The sequence below is a fragment of the Phoenix dactylifera genome, chromosome 12, assembly GCF_009389715.1.
Source record: "Phoenix dactylifera cultivar Barhee BC4 chromosome 12, palm_55x_up_171113_PBpolish2nd_filt_p, whole genome shotgun sequence".
NCBI classification, from domain to species: Eukaryota; Viridiplantae; Streptophyta; class Magnoliopsida; order Arecales; family Arecaceae; genus Phoenix; species Phoenix dactylifera.
In genome coordinates, this window is record NC_052403.1 from 4,992,594 (window position 1) to 5,012,797 (window position 20,204).

At 39.9% G+C, this 20,204-nt stretch overlaps 2 protein-coding genes across 3 annotated transcripts; both read left to right on the forward strand.

The window, feature by feature from the left end:
* The first annotated feature begins 7,288 nt into the window (after positions 1–7,288).
* Positions 7,289–8,972, forward strand: LOC103708881 (EPIDERMAL PATTERNING FACTOR-like protein 4). Of its 2 annotated transcripts, none has more exons than XM_008793982.4 (3): positions 7,289–7,712; positions 8,195–8,232; positions 8,517–8,972. In XM_008793982.4, exons 1-3 carry the CDS (start codon positions 7,574–7,576, stop codon positions 8,706–8,708), a joined length of 369 nt encoding a protein of 122 aa, XP_008792204.2. In that variant the 5' UTR covers positions 7,289–7,573; the 3' UTR covers positions 8,709–8,972. The 2 variants fall into 2 exon arrangements, with proteins under 2 accessions (XP_008792204.2, XP_008792205.2); XM_008793983.4 differs by having other exon boundaries at positions 7,301–7,712; positions 8,198–8,232.
* Positions 8,973–15,848: 6,876 nt separating this feature from the next.
* LOC103708879 (CBL-interacting protein kinase 18-like) lies at positions 15,849–19,532 on the forward strand. The gene is made up of 2 exons (XM_008793979.4): positions 15,849–16,035; positions 17,704–19,532. The coding sequence occupies exon 2, from the start codon at positions 18,006–18,008 to the stop codon at positions 19,350–19,352; it is 1,347 nt and encodes a 448-aa protein (XP_008792201.2). The 5' UTR covers positions 15,849–16,035; positions 17,704–18,005; the 3' UTR covers positions 19,353–19,532.
* Positions 19,533–20,204: the final 672 nt, after the last annotated feature.

The following is a 20,204-nucleotide window of genomic DNA, read 5'->3' on the forward strand; positions in this document are numbered from 1 at the left end:
TCGAAACTAACTAAAATTATTAGAAAAAATTAAATATATATTAATTTGTAAAATAGTTTAAATCGATTTTTCTTGCAAAATTATTGATCGAGCGTATTTGCATATAATATCCATCTTCTCGTATTGGATGAGGGGTGCGCTGTGGAGATATGTGTCAAAATATAACAAAAAAATTTTCTAATTCTTTATGGGATTCACTGTGGAATAGAGTTTTTTATGAGGGAAAAATAAAAAAATGAAGATGCCTTATGCACAGGAGCATTAAGAGAATTGGCTTATATTAAGATGTATCCACAACAATCCCACTAGCTAAGACATATATAATGTGGCGGACCATTAAGTGCTAATGGGGTCCTTATTAAGCTGTACCATAGAGTATTTGTTATATTGAGCATCGTAATAATGTCAGCCATAAATTAGCAATAATGTGGCTTGGCACATATTATGCTATGAAGATCTATATACTCCTCTATCTTCATTAGTCAATAAATAAGTTGAAGTGCAAGTTGTACGTAGTTGCTGCCAATTGTTGCTGAGCTCAAGAAAGGAAGGTTTCACACAAAACTCGGAGGAGCCAAAAATCAAAGAAATCAATCCTACAAACTTGAGGAAGCAAAATTGATTTTCTTCGTTGGAACATGGAGATGTATATTTTAGTATAGTACGGCATGCTACTCAGTATAAATCAAATATGTCGGTCTACAATCAGAAGAACAAGCACCAAATATAAAAGTATTTGCAACAAAGAATTACGAAAAAGTAATATTGAAAGAGAAAACTTTAAAAAGAGAACTAAAGCAAAATTTTATTAATAAAATATAACAAAACTCATAACTAGAAGCTAGCCCAATTCCTTTTCTTTTTCTCTACCACCAGGGACCAACACCCAAAGTCTCACAATAGACCTTCCTTAGGCCATTCTAAAAACGCCAACCTGAAAAGCTTCCATATAAAGATGCTCAAGTCTCTCTTCCTCTCTAAATCTCTCACATACCTGAGCTATTGAAGGCACAAAAACAAACAAACAACAACCGTCATACCTGAGCTATTCAATCAAAACCCACTAGAATTCAACTTCGTATATATATTAACCAATCTTGGCTCGAATAAATAAACTCCTACTTGGACACCTGATCACTATCACCGTGTCGTACTCAAATAAGACACCACTGATCCTAGTTAAGTTAGGATTGCAGCAATGATTGCCAACATTTGGTGCATTTGGTGGTCTCAATTTTGTGTAATTGATGTTTAGTATAAGAACCAAGGATATAATAAAAAAGCTGGAATCCGTGAGAAATATTCCCAAAATCACAAACTTAGTTGTAGGTAAACTCTCTTTGAATTGATTATCAAACATTATGTCAGACATGCTTTGCATTTAATATCAAAGTTATATCTTTCTATTAAAAAAAAAATTAAAATGAAATAGGACAAAAAAAGAGTGAGATTTAATTATTTTTTTCTTAGAAAACAATGAAAGAACACCAAAACATTCTTATTCATATGTTAATTTAGTTTATGTATTTAATTATTTTTAAGTAATTTTGACAAATTAGTTCAGCTACTTTGAGTCATAAACCTAAGGCTTCCACGGATCGGCTTTTTCTGGCCGCCCAAAAAAGCCGCTGGCAATGCTTATACAAGACTAGTATGAAATGCGGATTTTTTTTTTAAAAAAAAAAACCGTTATCTATTTTTCTCTCAGACAACCGGAATCGTCGGATCAGTGGAATTGTCTTCAAGCAAATCCTCGTTCCAGAATCTTCCAACTCTTTTCTCGCACAGGACGAAGTCACGTGAGCGGGCGCCGAGTTTTTCTTTTTTATTTTTTTATTTTTTTTTAACCACCACGGCGCTCGGCCACGGATGTAACTCCGTAGGTGGAGAGGGATAAATGCGGTAAAAAAAAAAGGGTGAGGACGATTGGCAGACAAGCGGTCCACGGATGCCTGAGTCAGCCTGCAGGCTCCACTACCCGATGCGTCGGTTCCTTCCCTTCGCCCCTTAGTTCCAATTATTGAGTCCATCCACACCTCCCAATTTCCAAATGACCACAATATCCCCCCCCCCAAAACAAAAAAAACAAAATGAAATAAAGGTATATCCTATATATGGTAGGTACTTAGTATGGAGTGGATCTGGCCTTGAGGGAGATTCATCTGTGGTTATCGACTGGCTCCGAGGGGTGAATCGGTTGGGGATGGTCATCCCCTCATTCGGAAGGTCCGTAGGGTGGCGCGGTTGATGGGCGACGTTCAGATAGGACACGTGTTCAGGAAGACGAACAGGGCTGCAGACTGGGTCGCCTCTTATGTTGCCCGGCATTCCGGAAATTTTACTTGGACGTCTGACTCTGACGTTCATCCTTATTTGCATCTTTTACTTTCTCGCGATTTAGTAGGCTGTACTCACGTTAGAGTTATATGAAATGAGTAGCCACTTTTACCAAAAGAAAAAAACAAAAAAACAAAAAAAAACAAAAAAATAAAAACAAAAAAAAAAGAAAAAGAAATAAAAAAATGTTGTTGCCTAAAAGTCCAAACAAAATTGAACAAGGTGTTTGCATCTGCAAGAGGTTGTTCTATTCCACTTCAAATAGTTCCAATTATGATGGAATGCAACATTTTTTAGATAGTGCATGTCTATCAAAAGGCAAATCGAACCATAGACTAGGTTGCTACGTATGCGGCTCAGCATTCTGAAGAGGTTTTCTGAACTTATCAAGAGGTCCCTCCTACACCACTGTGCCAGGTTCTTGCTCTTGATTCGGTTGGCTGCACATACACTAGAGTAAAATAAGCAGCCATTATACCACAAAAAAAAAGTTTCAATTATATAATTCTATTTTGTTAAAATCTAGTATCCGTGTTGATGTAACAAATGTCCAACTTTTTGGTACATATCAAATATGTAGTACTTGTTGTGGTTCAAATCTGGCCCGAGGGTGACCATGCCGGAGGAGTCGAAGGGAGCCGCCGGAGTGTGGAGGAAGAGGATGAAAGCCACCTCCTGCAGTTGGCGATGTACTTGCACAAAGCTTCACCGGTATTTTCGGTGAGGGCCCTCCGACGATCAAGTTAGAGTGGGGTCTAGTTGGTCCAGCCAAAAGTTTCTTAAGCATTACCTGTTTTGGGATTTTTTATAGTCTCGGTAGAAGCGCTTAGATGGCGGAGGTATGGCCTGTTCCTATCATGAGTGGAAGTGGCGCGCAACCAGAGCTCGCTTGTGGCGCACGGTGGAGTCCGTTCTTGGGAATGGTAAGGCATTAACAGCCGTAGTAGGGTATGACCGATTTCCATCATGAGTGGGAGTGACGCGTAGCCAGAGCTTGCTTGTGGCGCGCGGTGGAGTCCATTCTTGAAAATCGTAAGGCGCTGACAACCGTAGCAGGGTATGACCGGAGTAGCATGGCACTGTCCTTGGCTGTCGTGGGCCGGTAAGCGAAGCATGGCGTGGTGACGTCGTAATATACGGTCACGTAAGAAGGTATAGGCACGCACATAGGTGCGGTCGTTGGCGAGGCCAAGTTCATCGAGAGGTCTCATCAGGCATTTGGTGAGGTCGGCTAGATAGGTGCTAAGGCCAGCCTAGCATTTCGGGTTCAGATGTGTGCTTGGCGGAGCGCCCCGAGCTCAATGATCAGGGCATATTACTGGAGAGGGCGCCTCGAACTCGGTCGGGGCGAGTCGGCGAATGCAGGAGGTGCCCCAAACTTGGTTGGGCGAGTCGGCGAATACAGAAGGCGCCCCAAACTTGGTCGGGTAAGTCGGCGAATACAGAAGGTTGAAAGAGCTCTCGGCGGAGTCCGAGGTCGGGCTGATTTTGGGCCGGACCGAGGACGTATCTAACTGGCGTTGGTGTCTATTGGGCTTACATTGGATGGCCCTTTTGTTGTGAGATGAACGATCTATTCTCCCCCCCCCCCCCCCCCCCCATCAGTGCGGAATGTCTAATCAATCATAGTTACACCTTTAATATTGCAACATATATTTTATATGATAAGTAAGAAATATCATATAAATACCTTTCTTTTAGTTTGCGTTTACAAAATTTTCGATCCTTCAGAAACAAAGTATCACCTTACTCCCAGTTGCTTTCTCCTTTCTGTTGCTTAACATCGAACTTTTGTTCACATGATAAAATCCCAGGTTATGCATGCATTGACCTATTAAGTAGAGTGCAAAAGGACCTAACGATCGAAAGGTCAAAATCATCAAGGTTCGACCCACTTTTGCCTTCCCTTTTCATTCTAGTCGCAAATGTTTTATTTAGGCTATTATAGCAAGAACCTTTGTTTCAATGGTATTAAAAGTTAGCATTTTGCCAGTGGTACGTTGCTGTTCTGCTCCAGCAAATGAGGCAGTATTGTTGTAGCTAAAGCAGTTCTTCCAGCAGTTGAAAGCATTGTAGAGGAAGATGAAGCATCTACTTTTGCTACTACGATGAATTGCAAAAAAGGCATTCTCCCATTCACTTACCTCAAGCTGTCTCTAAGTAACAGGAAACTGCCTGAATAGATCTGGATGCTTTTATTGGAGAAAATTAGTTCCATACTTGCAACTTGGAAAGGGAAAATGCTATCCACTGGGAAAAGGATAATGCAGACTAATATTGTGTGAACTGCCTTGCCTTCTTATTCATATCTATCTTCAAACTTCAACAAACTTGACCGAATGAGGCATGCTTTTCTATGGGAGGGGGGAAGAAAGTATTAGTAGTTTTCGTTGCCTTATGAATTAGGTAATTAGTGTCAACCGCGAGAAAGTAGAGGACCTAGGAATTAAATGTCAGCACGTCTCCTAATTTTAGGAGACTTGATATGGCCCACTTGATCAAGTTTACCCACATTAAAATAAACACAATCTCGTTTAAATTGTGACTTAATCCAATCTATTATTCAGATTTTATCTTATCAGGTAGTTTTTGTGATGGATGGAAACTAATTAGAGATAAACCTTAAAGATAAAGATCCGGGTCCCTAACCTAGCTCTATAAATAACCTGTGGATCCATCACCTAAGGCACTCAAGTCCTGCATAGGTTAGAAGCTAATTAATTTCTTCTCTCTCGTGAGATCTTCTCTCTCTTTGTGGTATAACAGCTATGTGCTTGAACAGCATGGGCGCGACAGTTAATCCAACATTAAAAACAAAAGAAATATGAATAATGTATTGTAGGCTGAACGGGCTTGGAAGTTGACGAGTGGTGCAAGGGCTCCATGGAAGAACCGGATTTGTAGTGTTTATTATACCAGAAGAAAACTTGGTGTGCATGATATAGTTAAAAGTTTTGCCTATTTAAAACGATATCAGTAAGGAGCTCGATCCTTAAGATGGGTAATAGATATAATTTCAGATTTTGGGAGGACTCTTGGGTAGGACCAATCCCACTATCACTTTTCTTTTTGCTGAGCTCTATCTTAGGACAAAAATGACCCACACTTCAGTTATTTCATTATGGAATTGGAGGAATTCGAAATGAAACATTAGATTGTCTGGTGACTCTTACTATACATTCATCACCATGAGAGGTGTGCTTTGTCCTTACTCCAAAATAATTTGGAAGGCGGATGTCTCAGATAAAGTGCAAATCTTCCTCTAACTTGCAGTGGAAAATAGACTACACACTGGGGAGATGCTAGGCAAAAAGGATCTTCGGCAAGTTTGGTATATTCACTATGTGGCTCTACCTTGGAAACTATTTTCCATCTTCTTAAGTGGCCATTCTCCATAATCCTTTGGTCACCTCTAATGAGCGTCGTAATTTGAAAGGCAAGCCACGGAATGTTCAGGTCCTTTGGTTTTTGTGGAGACGCAAAAGAATTCTGTTCTCGACGAGAAAAACTTGGGATCGGCTACGCATGGCCCGTAGCTGGCAAATTTGGTGAGAAAGGAGCTTAGGGATTTTCCTTAAGAAAAAAATTAACAATGAACTCTGTCCTTTAGGCACCGTTGTACAAAAAAAAAAAAAAAAAAACTATGTCCTTCTCAAAAATTATTTTCATTTTCTGAAACTAGAAAAGTTTATGGACATGCAAAGTAATTGAGAATGTTAGCTGTATATAAGCTGTAAAGATGAATGTATGTGAATTGTATTGTAGCTGTATATAAGTTGTATACATTTATTATATACATGAGCTATATATGAGCTATGGATAGCCACCTTTATCTATAAAAGATGCGCTATGACATTGTTTGTGTATGAAATTAATAACATATTCTTCTTTTCATACATCTCTTTTCTCTCCCTCTCTATTTACATGGTATCAGTACATCATATCAAGCAAGGCACTCTTCAGTTGATATATGTTGTTTCTGCAGATCAGCTTGCTGATATTTTTACAAAGGCACATTCACTGTGGCGTCATCGTGATTTGGTTAGCAAATTTAAGTTGGCATATTCACTCCCATCTTAAGTTTGAGGAAGAATGTTAGCTGTATATAAGCTGTAAAGATTGATGTACATAAGTTTTATTATAGCTGTATATGAGCTGTAGATATGCTATATATGAGCAGTACGTAGCCATCTTCAATTGCAAAAAAAAAAGGGCTATGATACTATTTGTGGTATGGAATAAAGAATATATTCTTCTTTTCTTACGTCTCTCTCTCCTCTCCCTCTTCGTTTACAGAGAACCACGTGAAGCTTTGGATTTTGCTGGATGCATCCACGGTAACCAGGACTAACCAATGGTAACCACGGTATTTCACTTCCTCCATTATTTCTCAAAGAAAAAAAACGGGAATCGTTAGCTGAATTGACTAATATAGCCTTGGACGATAAGCACCATCAATGTATTACATGGTAACTTAATTATTTAATTAATTCTTTGGGATTGGCAGGAGAATCGCGATGACAGCATTAGAAAAAAAAAAAAATCTCTCTTGTATTTTTTGGGTTGGCAGCTTTAATAGAAAACTAGTGCAGACAAAAATTGTTCTAATTTTCAGCCACTTATGTGTATCGAGAAACGAATAGAACTACAAATTGGATCACTTCTTTTGCTACTCAGTATTTAGAAGAAGTTTTTTGGACATATTTTGTAGCCACCTCTCCATTTTTACGCTACCTTTTTTCTCTCAACTATGTTGGCTGCACTTATGTTAGAATTGGGTGAGTGGCTGTTGTACTCTTTTTTTTTTTTTTTTTTAAAACCCTAAAGACGATCTCCAAAGGTAAATTCATGGATTCTGCTGGCTGAAATAATAGGGTAAATCCGTCATTTCATAGTAAAAAGCATATAGAGCTCTAGGCGAGCCAGTTTCTCAAGAGATTTTTCGCCGCTTCCTCAGGGACACGCAGATGGATAGATAGATATAGAGAGAGAGAGAGGAGGAGGGTCGAGAAAAGTCTGAGGGAAGTCAGAGAGAGCGGGAGAGAGAGAGAGCGGTTCTTGTAAGTATATTATATTTCTCTGCTTGTCTTGTTCGAGAGGTAGTTTCTGAGATCCGGCGCTGCTACAGTTAGAAAGAAGAACGAGGAGATATGGCTTGAGATCTCGATAGCTCTCTGTTTCTTTTCTGCTCCTTTTCTCCTTCGGTTTCTACTTGCTTCTTTAAGAGGCGGTGTTGATGGAGTTGATGAGAGAGAGGAGGAGAGGTGGATCCTTCTCAAAGTCGGCTCTTTTATGCTGGGTTTTCATCTGCCTCTTCTCTGCCTGCGCTTTGATCGCCAGCACCAACAGCAGGACTGCTCATTTAGGCGAGGAAGGTTCAATTTTTATCGCTCTATTTACTTCCTTTAGAGAAGTCGGAAAATTTACCAAAGAGATGCAACGCATTTCCATTGTCCGCTTCTCTCTGTTTCTGTTATCTTCTTTAAAAATCTCTGTTTCTATTCTTCTGGAACAATGATGGCTATGAAGCTTGGCTCATTTGCTGCCATTATTTTTCACTTGGAGGACATGACCAAAGAATATACTTTTATTAGCATTAAGTAGAATCTATAGCAGTGTCATTTCACTCTGAAGTGACTCACTGATTCTATTTTCACAGTTTCAGACATCAAAATTTATTTGCCTGCCAGAAGTTTAGGCTTTTCTCCATCTGTCTTTCGAGTCCCTGCCCATTTGCTTCTCTTTCTCTGCGCGCGTGCCTTGTTATACCAAAATTGGACACCTTTCTGACTGTTTTTTTTTTAAAAGTACAGCACCATTCTGAACTTATATTTACACATTTTCTCTGTTATTTCAGCAGAGATTAGAAGCTCAAGAACGGATTCTTCTACTCAGGTGCTCTTCCTTCCTCTTCTCCTCATTATTCTGTTCACTTTTAGCCCAATTATCGCCTCCATTATCTCTAATTATTAATTAATAATGTGCTTTATGTCTATATGGGCTGCCTTTGCCCCGGTTCCCACAATGAGCGGCCGGCGCATTATAGAAGATCGGCGACTTAGTTAACCGGCAAATACACATGGCTTCCACTAACATGCGCCCAGAGGAGCTCGCCTCCTCGGGCGCATTTCAGCTTTTGGACGGACAGTGTTGCTAACGTGAGCTGGGGTTGGTCGCAGGGAGGATTGGTGCGGTGGCGGGAGCTGAGCGGGGGCCCGGGGTCGTACCCGCCGCGGTGTACGTCCAAGTGCGGTTCGTGCACGCCGTGCACCCCGGTGCACGTGCCGGTGCCGCCGGGCACGCCCGAGATCACCGAGTACTACCCGGAGGCCTGGCGTTGCAAATGCGGCGACAAGCTCTACATGCCCTGAGCTCTTCTGCATGCCCTTGTCCTCATCATCATCATCATCATCATCATCATCCAGAAAGATTGTTATGTTGTATTATTAGTTCTCATGTTAATTGAGAGCTCTCATGTAGCAATAGCATAGAGTTTATTGATGTCCACATGTGTATGTACCATGAGGTGGAAATGAAGTGGTGTGAAATAGTGAAGAGCAATGGGAGGAGGGAGGCATAAATTTTTCTTACGAGTGTATAGGCTTTTGACTATTGAAGTAGGGGGAATTTTTTCAGATCTTCCTCTTCTTCTTCTTCATTTAAATATGTTAACACTACACCTCAACAAGGGGTAATCCTTCTCCATTACCTCTAGACCTTCTGATATTGACACAAGTCAGTTGCACCCTCTAGATTTCTGATACATATAATCACGATGAGACTTTTCATCAGGCAAGCAAGGATTTTGTTCAGCATATTTTATTCAATACAAGGAATCCGACTTGGTATTCAATACAAGGATTTTGTTCAGCATAGATCTTGACTTGAATTTTGCTCAGCATATTTTGTTCAGCATATTTTAAAAAAGAGGGTAAACAAGATCTAAGTCAAGATGATATGGGATGTTATATTTCCGGAGAAACTGGAGCTACATTTCTTTTCACTTTTTTCTTGACCAATACCAATCGTATAGCTGCCTGTGTGATTGCAAATGAATTTTGGATCTTGCCAACCGGCACTTGATGCAGCAATTGGCCTTTCACTTGGATCAAGTAGAAGTGTATCTTGATATTTAAATTTTTATGGTTGCATGGCGGCATCCGTGACATTATTCGACATGATTTCTATGGTCGACACCATTAGACATGCAACATGATTACTTTGTCGACATGTTCCTTGATAAAATGATTGTGAACATTATAATAGTACAGATTAATTTATTATACCAACAAAAGGTGACCGGCAATTAGGATTTTTGTATGCTTAGCTCGAATGCTGCCGCTTGTATAGCATACGAGGACCCACTCCACCGTTGCCACCTGCCGGTTGGGCCTTTGATATCATCCAGCTTAATACAGCTCAGCGCAGCTCCCTTGGCCAGACGGAACAAGTCAAACAATCGTTGTTATGAATTATGATGCGGCTGTTGACCATCCAAAAAAGTATCAGTTATCAGAAGTTCATCTGAAACTTTGAGCCATTTTGTGCTCAAAGAACATGAGCTATTGTGTCTTGAGCAACCCTACTCTCTTGTTGCTCCAACCTCTCTACATTGTGGCTAAAATTGTTTCAGGTCTCCAAATAAGGCCTAGTGTCCTGGAGACTAATCAATCGGCAATGGCTTTGGTTATTATTTGCACATGAAAGATAAAAATAAAAAATAAAAACAAGGAACAATGACCTCCACCATTGTTAATCTTAACCTGGTTATGTTCGTATATACCTTCATTTAAGTCAATTGTTATGAGTAGATATGGATGAATGATTCTTGAAATTTTTCTCGATAAACAAACTTATCGAAAATCCATACTGATGTTCTCAAATTTTAAATGGATTTTACAATTTGCACATAAATCATTCAGCTTTTATGGATTACAAATAGCTGATGTCAAGTGCTGTTACTGGCTATCCTGTTTGTTTTCATGTTAATAAATATGGAAATACTTTGGTGATGGATCATACATTCTTAATTTTGTCCCAAACTCTTGAAAATTCCATTGTATGTCCTGATCTTTTTTTTCTTCTTCTTTTTTTATTGTGAAACCTTCGCCTGTAGTTAAATTTTTTTGTGCTTGCAAACCTGTAACTATACCCACACTAAGCATATAGTAGAGAGTTGGCAGATGGTGTCACATAATCACACCTTTTGGTAGATGATACCACCAAGGGTAACTGCATGGATTTTAGAATTAAAGATGGCCAATTAACTCTGCTTGTTATATTTCTTAGTGGTGATACTGAAGAACTAGGCTTACAGTTGGCATTTATCAGGCTTTGGTAGGTCCCAGAAGATTAGGGAAGGGTTATCTCATGTTGTTCTATCGGCCTCTTTGTTAAGAGAAGGGAATGGATCTGGAGCCGGTGGAATTCAAACCAATCCAACACAACCAGGTTAGGTTTGATCATGCTCAAATTTAGCACTGTAGTCATTTTAATATCCGGATCTGATCGATTAAATCTAGACAGGGCCAGGCCTGCGCCATTCTGGACTCTGACCCACAATCTGCAGCACGGGCTTGACGGGAATGCAATTTGGTACGGACCCGGGGGGCTTTCAGTAATTGAGTCTGGCCTGCCCCTTCACTTAGGGCCCCATCCGGTTAGCCACGTAAGTTTTGAGTCTTTTTGCTTGGAACGCTGCCCAATTTAGAATTTCCAATGGTGAGTGCTTAATTTTCCCTCCAAGTGTGTAGTATTAATTTTCATTCCAAATGCTCAGTCTTCTTATCTAATATATTATCCCTCTCGTGCGAGAAATTTTTAGTTAGACCAGATCCCGGCTGAGCTGGTGGATTGGTCCAACTACAAAACAACAAGGAGAAAGGGATGCCTTGGTTCTCTTTTTCCCCTTTTTTCTTATCTCTCTATATTTTGCCGTGCGTGTCTATTTGTAGTTGAACCGATCCACCAACTCAGTAGTAGATTTGGTCCAACCAATAATTTTTCCTCTTATGCACATACACGCATGCACACAAGATTCTTTTGAACAAAAGAATTTAGAAGGAAAGACCGATGCGCAACGGCAAGCTTTAGCTGAAAAGATGAGCATCTGCTAATTATTACTGATGAACTATGGAATAATTTTATGAAAAATAAATCAACTACTTTGTTTTTTACCACGTTTCAAGGTTATCTCAATTTGTTTATGCTTGTTTGTGATCTCTCTGGCGCATAGTGTTTAATTTCTTGAGGAAACTAAAAAGAAAACCTGGAAAGAACAAGGAATTTAACGGCGGGTTCAAGCTCTTTACCCCTTTAAAAAAAAAAAGTAAGCTCAAGCGAATATTACCCATATGTCCTTCTATGTCAAAAATATTAGAACTAAATCTCGCCTTTTTTGCCCATAAGTCCTCCTAACCAAAAAAGAAATTCCTTTTGTCCATTGCTGTTCTCTTAAACCCCTAGTCATTCCTCATCCCCTTCATGATCGTCGAACGCTCGCCTCTGCCTTCTTCTTCCTTAGTCCTCTAATCCAATGGCAATGGCAATCACCACCCTCTATATTCAAATCTCTCTCTAAGGACTCTAGCTTCGGCTTGACTTGGGATTTGGTAATCGATCCTAATTCTCGTGTTGCATAAAATTCTAAACCTGTAAACACCAGGCCAGATGGACCGATCTGGACCATAGTCGACGACCCATCCGGAAACTTCATGAGGAATGGCAGTGGAGATCGGCGAACTGTTGAAAAAAGGAAGCTCCTATTGGATATAGGATTCTTGTATGAGCTTGAAATGTCGTGCAAATATTTACTGGCAAACAATTTGAAAAATAATATTATCTTTTTCTGCAATTGACCATTACTTCACGTTACAACAACTAATAATATTTGTTGTAGTAGCTATTATCTTATTTCTAACTGAATTAAATACCCACTTAATTAAGCAAATAACAAATTCTTTATTATAGTTATACATCAGGATCTTCGATCATTTGAAATCTTGTGGTAAATTTATGCTACTATCAAATCTCAACCGTAAGATTTTAGATCGGATACATTGCTCTATTAGAAGCTCCTTCCATTGCTTGCTCTATGCACACAAAAAAAAAAAGATTAGGCTCCATCAAACAGAGCAAAAGGAGGTAAAAATTATTTATCTCGGGCATTCTACTTTCTGAATTAAATGGAGTAAATAAGTTTGGAAGTTAAAATAATGAGCACTAACTTTTTAGAAGAATATTTTTTTTATAAAAGTGATTTAATCCAAGCGTGTCCATGAATATTGCTTGGCAGAGTGACAAAATAACTAGATTAAATGGCTGCTATTTTGCTTGGCAAAGTGACAAAATACCCCCTTTCGGTTAAACAATTTATGCCATCATAGAGGGACAATAATGTAAAAATATATGTCGATTAGCCTGGACGGTCAGGATTTTTGGAGCAACGACTATTTCTGATGCCACATGGCTCATCCATATTGAATACTTGTATGGCCACATGGTTCTCTATAGTCTTATTATATATAGAGAGAAAAAGGTTCAGCTTCTACTACCATTAAAATTTATTACTTAATATATTATTAAAAAATTAATAATAATTATTTTTTATTTATTACAATTTATTATATTACCATATTATATTTTTAAAATAGTTGAAAAGAAGGAAAAAAAAATGTCTACTGTGCATAGATGAGGCAAATATTAATAGCGTCTATGTTAATGATAAGTATTTTTACAGCACAGTTTATTTTATGCAAAATTCTCCACTCATCATATAGATATGGGTATCAATAATATCAGTACTAATAATAGAATTTTTTACTCAATAATTAATAAATTTTATTTTCTAATATAAATTTTTTTCCATTGTTGAAGTTTTTTTATTTATTATAATTTATTATGTTTCTATATTATATTTTAAAATTTGTTGGAAAAAAAAACAATCATACACCATGCATCAAACAGGTTATATACTAATATAAATTAACAGTTATGATTAATTAAGTAAACCATTAGCCGTCCATCTTTTACTAGTTTTAGCTGGGGCGCAGATGGTTTCCACGAGAGCTAATGATACTTTGGGCCCATTGGGCATACACGTCTCTATTTGTTAGCTTGGTGCCTTGGTCTATGGCCTAGTTGGCTCCAAGTCTACAGTTTGGGTTCGAGATAAGCCAAATTGAATTCACATTAACATTAGCTCTTATGTGTCTTGACCTGTTTCCTCTTGAAAATGTTAGTGGAGATTTATTTTAAAAAAATATAAAAAAAGAAATTGCTTAGAGATCTCGAGCATCCATTTTTATTTAACCTAAATAAATTATTCACCGCAGATGTTGCGATTGGATTTATATAAAACTATAGTGATATTATCAAAAGTTACTTACTTTTATTCTTCATATTTTTATTATTATAATCATTTGGTTGCCATGTCTGTGTCAAAAGTTTTCTGGCTAGACTATATGATAATGAATACTTTCCCATTAAGTCTTCTATTGAATATATGCATTACAATCACCAACCAAGCATTTTTTTTGACCTATTCAACTAAGTTCATGAAACCTATGCCAATAAGACAATGCGTGTCACCGTCATCTCCCTCTCCAACTCTCCATAGATGACAATATTCTATGGATGATTTGTTCCTATCAGAGCAGTTTTATTGTAGATAATATAAACTTCAGCTTGTTAATTATTGAATCTAAATTGATATAAATACAAATTATCCTGGTTCGAGCACTGCTAATCATTTCCATGCAGCTCACCAAGATAGTTTTCTATTAGTGCTAACAATACTACATAAGAAGCCTGCTGGGTCTTACAAAAAGATATAACCCAACCGGCCTCAAAAAAAGAAACTAAGTGCAGTTTTTGTTAACCTTCTAAGCAATACCAAACTTATCCACCTTTGCGGAAATTACACCTATTTAGAATTATCCCAAGCTGCATCAAGATCCCGACCGTAGATCAATCAACCTCTTAGCCGACCGAGATGGCTTAGATTTTGTCTTTTTTTTTTTTTTGGTAAAAAACGGCTACTCATTCAAATAGATCTAACATGAGTACAACCCGCCATGTCCGTAGAAATAAAAGACAACAAAGAAGAAGGAGCGTCTATAGTAGACGTCCACAAAACATCCTCGGAATGCCGGGCCACAAAAGAGGCGACCCAGTCTGCGGCCCTGTTCGCCTCTCTAAATACATGACCAATCTGAAAACCGACCATCATCTGAGCCATCCTCCGAGTCTCCCGAATGAGGGGGTGACGATCACCGTACCTGTCCATCCCCCGGATCCAATCGATCACCACCGCTGAGTCTCCCTCGAGGAACACTCGCTCGGCGCCCAGGACCTGCCTGGCATAGGATAAGCCCTCCCAAGCAGCCCGCAGCTCCGCACCAACAACCGTAATCCCAGATGTCCAACGCCCACCTGCAGCCACCAACCTACCACCGTGATCCCTGATCACAAAGCCGACCCCTCCAGGCAAACCGTCTAGTGACCTACTGCCATCGAAGTTTACTTTGAGATAGCCAAGGGGTGGGGGTACCCAAGAGACAGTAACGAAATGGGGCGCTGAAACAGCGTGAGAAGTACCCCAGGTGTCCCTGGCCATCCCAGAAGAAAACTCAGTGGCAGCCGCCATAACCTCCCTCGCATGTCGTGCCGCTCTGTCCACCACCATCCTCGGAAGCACCCGCCTCCCCTCAAATATGCCTGCGTTCCTATCCAACCAAATGTAATAAGACAGGTACGCCCTCAGTATCCCCTCCGCTGCCAACCTGGGCCTACACATGGATTCTCTCAACATCCGCAGCAGATCCTGCGTCGAGACTACCGCATCAATCAAGGGAACCGAAGAACACTGCCATATCTGTCGAGCTCTAGGGCACAGCAGGAGAACATGCTCAATGGTCTCCACGATATCACCGCACGTCTCACAAAACTGAGATACCCCCATACCACGCCGAACAAGTAAACTCCTAGTCGGGAGACATCCCCAAGCCACCTTCCAGATGAAAAGTGCCACCCGTGGGTGAATCCGTAATCTCCATATCCATCCTCCCACGATCTGTCGCGCTGGCGTCCTGCAGAACAACGCAAAAAGATCCCTGGCCCTCACCCGCGACTGCCCTGTCGGAGTCCAAAGCAGCCTATCCGACACCCCTCCAGAGGGAATTGGCAAGGCCAAAATCAACTTATCACTTTCAGTAGGGCATTTTGGACGAGAGTGTTTTCTTGAAAACATTATATATTTAAAAGAAGGCGGACAGCGATGCGGACTGGATGATTTTTTTTACAACTTATCACTTTAAAAGTTTTATTTGGATGAACCAGTCCCTACTCCATTGTATCTTTTTTTTTTCTTATTTAATTGGCCGCCTCCACAACCCAGTCCCCTCTCTCTCTCTCTCTTCACGGTAATTTCGAGAACAAGCAGGGGCAATTTCGTACATCGCAACGTCGGCGACAGCGGGAGTTTCGAATCGCCGTAGAAAAAGGCCATCGAGAGGCGAGGGACAGGGCTAGGGTTTTCTCCTCTTCCCCCGCTCCCACCCCCTCCCCTCCCCGATCTCGATTTCAATTCCCATTCCTCTCCTCCTCTTATTTATCGATCCATCCGTTGGAGGTAGAGGTTTGGATCGCATCGGATAGTTCGAGATTTCGGGTTCGGAGGAGTTCTTGTACATTTGGAAGGTAAATTTCCTTTGGGTTTCATATTTCCCTTAATTTTTTTGGCTGTTAGATTGCGATTCCCTTTGTGGGCTGATTCTGATGTTTTTTCGGAGGAATGATTTTTTGTTATAAGATTTGACGATGAAAGATTTCATCTTTTGCTCTTTGTTTCTTTGGTCCCAAATCCTAAAGTTTGCTTGATATAAAATTATCTGCGATTATTTGAATGGTTTCTTGCATTATTTCGTGTTAAAAATGCTACGATATTTCATCTTTTCATGAAGTTGAAATTTTTTTAAAAATAAAGATGGGAGCCCATCTTGTATTTGATAAAGAGAATGAAAGGGGACTATTTTTTTTTGGCTACTGCTGCAATCCCTGCTTTGTGCTTATAGATTTGCACCTTTGTCTGCTTACCGTAACTGGATAATGAGATCTTGAATTTTGTTTTATTTGTTTTGTTCCTCAGCTGTATTTAGCCTTTTGGATGCAATTCCTTGCTCGATTTTGTGAAGTTTTCTGCTAAAAATGTTTTGGTCTTGTAAATTCAAAGCGTGCTTTACATTTCGTTTTCTCTTAAGAAACGTGTTTGGGTATTTAACAGAATCATGTTTGCCTATGTGCCCGATAAGAAGTTATCTAATTTATTTCTTATTGCCAAAGACAAGTATGTTTTCATCTATGTTACATGTACATGTAAGCATGCATGCAAATGTATGTATGTACGTACGGCTGCACTGCACTAGGTAGATTTTAGGTACTTATACAAGACTAAGCAAACCAAATAACATCTTCTCTTGCCTTTATGGCTGAGGTCCTGAGTCCTTATGTATGGTAACTCGCGTGTCTCTATGGGTGAGATTTTGGGTCGTTATAAATAGTTTTAGAGTGGATCTATCTCAGAGCCTATGTGAGCTAGGGAATATCGTAACACACGCTCTTTTGGAGCTCCCATGGGTCGATCGTGGTGATTATAACTATATTTGATTGGATCTGGACCTTAACTTGGCAAAAACACGTGGACTTAAATAAGGAAAGTGTGTTAGGACCTATCAAGAAGTGTTGAACCGAACTGAACCGGGTCGATTCGGTATTAGAAAATGGTTCTGGCCACCTAGGGGCCGGAACTCGATTGGATTTGGCCGGAACCGGCTAGAACCAGTACCAAATCATACCGGGCGCCGATCGGGACGGATCTCGTTACCGGTTCGGCGAACCTTGGGACTTATGCAGACGTGCGTTTATTTCGATGTTGGCTAGGTATTGGGTAGGTCTTGAGTACTTATACAGAGCTTAAGGAGCCCAAATAACACATCAAGACTAGCTTTTTTGGTGCGTTCCTTGGTTGTTACAGAATATATATACGCATGTGTATATAAACATCTGTATGTGTGTGTATGTATGTATGTATAGGTGGATGTAGTCATGCATGTACATATACACATATATATATATATACATGTATATGGATGTAGGGATGCATGCATCTGATGAAACCATTTTTAGTAGCTGCCTGGTTTGAGGTTGTTAATCTTTCTTTTTCCAAGCTTGTCAGATCTTTCTTTCTTTCATTCTTTTCTCTTTCCGAACATCAGTTTACAAGTCCAACCCTAGATTAGTTGTTATGTATTTATGTAAACTTGTACAAAATCTTTATTTTTGATTTGTCTTTCTTTCTGTAATCTACAGCCAATTACGGAAGACATATATCTGGGAATGCTGAAAGATGTGCTTGAATGCCCAAGTATCCTTGTCTGAGTTAAATGAGATTGTAGCTCCCTTTGAGCTGCCATTGATCAGTCTGAATGGGATCAGACAGCACACACAAAACCAGTTCGTGCTGTGTCTGCTAATGCACACTGGAGCTAAGAGAATTATAAAGACTGCTGCGTTGGATCATGACCTTGGTGACGATGGTTGAATTCTTCTGCTGTTAGAGTTCTGTAACAGGATACTGCAGCATTTATTTTCTGAAGATACAATAAAAAGGAATGGAAAATAGAGGGAATGTTTTGATGCAAAGGTATGAGTTAGGGAGATTACTAGGACAAGGAACCTTTGCAAAGGTACACTATGCTAGGAATCTTAAAACTGGCCAGAGTGTTGCTATAAAGATTATCGACAAAGAGAAGGTCCTGAGGGTTGGACTTGTAGATCAGATCAAAAGAGAGATCTCGGTAATGAAATTGGTGAGACATCCAAATAGTGTGCAGCTTTATGAGGTCATGGCAAGCAAGACCAAGATTTACTTTGTCATTGAGTATGTAAAAGGTGGTGAGCTTTTTAACAAGGTTGCCAAAGGCAGGCTCAAGGAGGATATTGCACGAAAATACTTCCAACAGCTGATCAGTGCTGTGGACTATTGCCATAGCAGAGGCGTATACCACCGTGATCTGAAGCCTGAAAATGTGCTGTTGGATGAAAATGGCGATTTAAAAGTCTCAGATTTTGGGTTGAGTGCCCTTGCGGAGTCTAGGAGGCAGGATGGCTTACTCCACACTACTTGTGGTACTCCGGCTTATATTGCTCCTGAGGTGATCAACAGAAAAGGATATGATGGCGCGAAAGCTGATATCTGGTCATGTGGGGTGATTTTGTTTGTGCTCTTGGCTGGTTATCTTCCTTTCCATGATTCAAATCTGATGGAGATGTACAGGAAGATTGGCAAGGGTGAATTTAAATGCCCCACTTGGTTCTCTTCTGATGTTCGAAAGCTGCTGTATAAGATCCTAGACCCAAATCCGATTAGCAGGATATCAATCACCAAAATCATGGAGAATTTTTGGTTCAGTAAGGGTTTTGATGGTAAACTGATGAAAATTGAAGCAGAAACAAAGGAAAATATTCCTGCGGATGTCGCTGCAGTCTTTAGTACCTCTAATTGCAACAATACTGTAGTGGGAAAGCAAGAAGCACTTAAGGTGACAAACTTGAATGCTTTTGATATCATCTCTCTTTCAGCAGGTTTTGATCTTTCAGGTTTATTTGAGGAAAGAGACCACAGCAAAGAAGCAAGGTTCACTTCCAGGCACCCTGCAACAGCCATCATCTCAAAGCTGGAGGATGTTGCCAGGTGTTTGAAGTTTAGAGTGAAGAAAAAGCATTATGGGTTGTTAAAGATGGAAGGGTCAAAGAAAGGGAGGAAGGGGATCCTCGCAATCGATGCTGAGATTTTTGAGGTCACTCCTTCATTTCATTTGGTGGAAATAAAGAAGTCAGATGGGGATACTCTGGAGTATCAAAAGCTGTTGAAAGAGGGCATAAGACCAGCTCTCAAGGACATTGTTTGTGCATGGCAAGGCGATTGTAAGCATCAGCAGCAGCTGCTGCAAAATTAAGTGATTGGCATTTTTTCTTTATTTTTACATAAGCAATTGCTGCAAACTGTCACTGTTGGCCCATTATCTTTATCTCTATGCTGTATTTTCTAGTTTCTTATATTTCATGAATGCTAATTTTGTGAACTCACTCCAATATCAAAATGTGTGTTTGAAAATAACTGTTGCTGGTATTTTATAGTTTTGGCCTTTGGAGTGACACTGTGCAATACAGGAGATTTTCACTTTTTACCTTTACGTATGCCCAGTAGAAAAGAAGGATTCATTGAACCAACTGAATTTGGTTGGATGATGCTTGTTCTGTTTTTGGATGCTTGGTGATAGAAGGAAGCAAGGCTGCAGGGCTTCTGATTATTTCGTAATCGGAATCGGCATTAGGTGTTCTGTATAAGGTCAGAAAATTGCAACAGTGAATGGGTGGAACCTCCCACACAAGCTGTGCAAGGGAGGCCGCTGGTAGTGCAGCTGCAAGGTTATTATTATGACTGCTTAATGAATCAGTGATCTTCTTGATCCTTGATTACATATATGTGTGTGTGTGTGTGTGTGTTTTGCGGTCACTGTTCTTGCAGCTACCTGCTGTAATTGCAGGACCCTGAAATTCTGTCTCCAGTATAATATGAATGGCCTCTGCAAACTGATGCTTGCATTTACAGGATCCAACGGTTGATTTCTACACTGCAAAATGGATAGAAAACGTGGCTGCAGTCTGTTATAATACACTGGCATCTGGGAAAGCTCATACATGATCATCAGGACTCAGTTTTGTGATCTTATGATGAAGATGCTTGAAGGATAGCATTTATCTATCTATGAACGTTATGAAATGGTCATCTGCTATATGAGTCGGTT

Excerpts from the sequence above, each read along its gene's own strand:
- LOC103708881 (XM_008793982.4), top strand. The coding sequence starts at position 7,574 with ATGGAGTTGATGAGAGAGAGGAGGAGAGGTGGATCCTTCTCAAAGTCG. Across the intron at positions 7,713-8,194 it reads TGCTCATTTAGGCGAGGAAG|CAGAGATTAGAAGCTCAAGA; the intron begins GTTCAATTTTTA and ends CTGTTATTTCAG. Across the intron at positions 8,233-8,516 it reads GAACGGATTCTTCTACTCAG|GGAGGATTGGTGCGGTGGCG; the intron begins GTGCTCTTCCTT and ends GGTTGGTCGCAG.
- LOC103708879 (XM_008793979.4), top strand. The coding sequence starts at position 18,006 with ATGGAAAATAGAGGGAATGTTTTGATGCAAAGGTATGAGTTAGGGAGA.